Source organism: Microtus ochrogaster, chromosome 16 (assembly GCF_000317375.1).
Source record: "Microtus ochrogaster isolate Prairie Vole_2 chromosome 16, MicOch1.0, whole genome shotgun sequence".
In the NCBI taxonomy this organism is placed as follows: domain Eukaryota; kingdom Metazoa; phylum Chordata; class Mammalia; order Rodentia; family Cricetidae; genus Microtus; species Microtus ochrogaster.
The window spans coordinates 47,073,835-47,076,484 of record NC_022018.1 but is presented as its reverse complement, the minus strand read 5'-3'; the positions used below and the strand labels follow the sequence as shown (position 1 = coordinate 47,076,484).

General features: G+C 52.5%; 1 protein-coding gene across 4 annotated transcripts in view; it reads left to right on the top strand.

The window, feature by feature from the left end:
• Gfod1 (glucose-fructose oxidoreductase domain containing 1) overlaps positions 1 to 2,619 on the top strand; it is a 97,084-nt gene extending 94,465 nt beyond the window's left edge. For all 4 annotated transcript variants that reach the window (XM_005355092.2, XM_026782992.1, XM_026782991.1 and 1 more), the window contains exon 2: positions 613 to 2,619. In XM_005355092.2, coding sequence (XP_005355149.1) covers positions 613 to 1,532 — 920 coding nt within the window. In that variant the 3' untranslated portion in view covers positions 1,533 to 2,619. The remainder of the gene's footprint in view (positions 1 to 612) is intronic.
• The last annotated feature ends 31 nt before the right edge of the window (positions 2,620 to 2,650 follow it).

Sequence of the window (2,650 nt, the reverse complement as noted above, 5' to 3'; positions counted from 1 at the left end):
ACCAACAACAACAACAAAAAAAAAACAGTTTATACCTAGAAATTGTAAGTAATGTTTTATGGATTTGTTTTTTTTAAAAAAATATTTATTTATTTATTATGTGTATAATATTCTTTCTGCGTGTATTCCTACAGGCCAGAAGAGGGCACCAGACCTCATTACAGATGGCTGTGAGCCACCATGTGGTTGCCGGGAATTGAACTCAGGACCTTTGGAAGAGCAGGCAATGCTCTTAACCGCTGAGCCATCTCTCCAGCCCCCCACATTTCTTATTCTTTACACATTTGTAAAACCATCAAATAAGGCATTTTACGTATTTAGAAATTCAGTATATTTTTAAATGCAGGCAGGTGATACAGTATATTAAGCATTACTCATTAGATCAATGTCAATAGCTTAATGGTAAGAATTCAAGTAACACTGAAATATGTAGGATGGATTTGTGTGTGTGGTGCTGGTGATCGAACCCAGGGCCTTGCACATGCTAGGCCATAGGATGAATTACTTTTATATGTTAGGAAAGAGTGTGAAAACAGACACAAGGCTCTACTCCCCTGGGGTGGCTCTCTCCTCTATAGCATACTGATCTACCGGTTTTTTTGCTCTCCTCAGGCATAGGCAAGAATGTCATTTGTGACCGAACCGCGACGCCGCTGGACGCCTTTCGCATGATGTCAGCAGCCCACTACTACCCCAAGCTCATGAGCATCATGGGCAACGTGCTGCGCTTCCTGCCAGCCTTCGTCCGCATGAAGCAGCTGATCGAGGAGGGCTATGTGGGCGAGCTGCTGGTGTGTGAGGTGCAGGTGCACAGCGGGAGCCTGCTGGGCAAGAAGTACAACTGGAGCTGCGACGACCTGATGGGCGGTGGCGGCCTGCACTCCGTGGGCACCTACATCATCGACCTGCTTACCTTCCTCACTGGCCAGAAGGCGGTTAAAGTCCACGGGCTGCTCAAGACCTTTGTAAAGCAGACGGACCACATCAAGGGTATCCGTCAGATCACCAGCGACGACTTCTGCACCTTCCAGATGGTCCTGGAGGGTGGAGTCTGCTGCACAGTTACCCTGAACTTCAACGTTCCTGGAGAGTTCAAGCAGGACGTGACCGTGGTGGGCTCTGCAGGGCGGCTCTTGGCAGTGGGCACCGACCTCTACGGGCAGCGCAATAGCGCCCCGGAGCAGGAGCTGCTGTTGCAGGACACTACATCCGTGAGCAACTCCCTGCTGCCCGAGAAGGCATTCAGCGACATCCCCTCGCCCTACCTGCGGGGCACCATGAAGATGATGCAGGCAGTGCGCCAGGCTTTCCAGGATCAGGATGACCGGCGCACGTGGGACGGTCGGCCTCTCACCATGGCAGCCACCTTCGACGACTGCCTGTATGCTCTCTGCGTGGTAGACACCATCAAGAGGTCCAGCCAGACGGGAGAGTGGCAGAACATTGCCATCATGACCGAGGAGCCAGAGCTGAGCCCCGCCTACCTGATCAGCGAGGCCATGCGCAGAAGCAGGATGTCCCTCTACTGTTAGCACTGGGACCTGGTGGACTCGACCTGCTGCACGGTGCCAGTTAGGGGGAAATGCACTGTGGAGAGGGGGGAGCCGTGGGTGGGGATTGTGGGAGGGGCAGCATGAATAAGCGGCACGTAAGAAGGTAGTCCCCATCCTAGGTAGAGGGCCCCATCAAAGGTGGTGGTGGTGGTGAGCCCGAGATTTCGTATTCAGGAAGACGTGTGAAAGGAAGGGGGTATAACTAGCACCTCTGTAGTCCATTACTGTGAGAAGCAAGGAGGGGCCGCCCCCGCCCTACCTCATCCATCCGTTGTGGCCATCTTTGCAAGCCAAGGCTGTGTATCTGATAAGCTCAGTGGGAGCTAGGCTCTGTCAGCGCCCCCCACTGGCAGGAGAGGGCACTTCATCAAATGTCTTCAAAGGGGTTTTTCGGTTTTGCTTTTTTTTTTTTTTGTGGTGGAGGGAGGTAGAGGAGGTGGGTGGGGCTGGTGAGAAAGTTGTCATTGGGGAAGCCACTGTGTGTTTTACTTTAAGGATATGAAGGAAAAGTACTTGGTAGCAAAGTGCTCAGCTTCCTTGCTTGCTTTGTGTCCTAGGAAGCATTAGGGCCTAACTGGCTCAATGCTGTTTACTTGGTAAGCGGCGTCTGTAATGGAGAGCAAACAAGTGGTAATCTGTACCCCTGAGGTGACCCCAGATGACAGACGGGCTTCAAGAAGCCACTTCAGAAGGGGGTGGAACCAGCACGAGCGGCAATCAAACCGTCCTGCCACAAGGCTGTCTAAGCAGTGCTAAGAATGCCACACATAGCATGGGCTTGACTGTAGCTGCCTGCCTGGGTCAGGACAGCTACATTCCTGGGTGTCGCAGTATGAGCGCTCCAAAAGAAGGGAACACAAACGAGCCCAGCCCCAGAGTTGCTGTAAGCCCAGCTGCCAAGCAGAAGAAACACATTTAGGAGGAAAGACATTAGACATTTGTGAGTTTAGATAGGAAGCCGTTCGCTTCATGCCCATAGACTCCTTTTCTCTTAAGAAGAGTCGGGCCGGGCGGTGGTGGCGCACGCCTTTAATCCCAGCACTCGGGAGGCAGAGGCAGGCGGATCTCTGTGAGTTCGAGACCAGCCTGGTCTACAG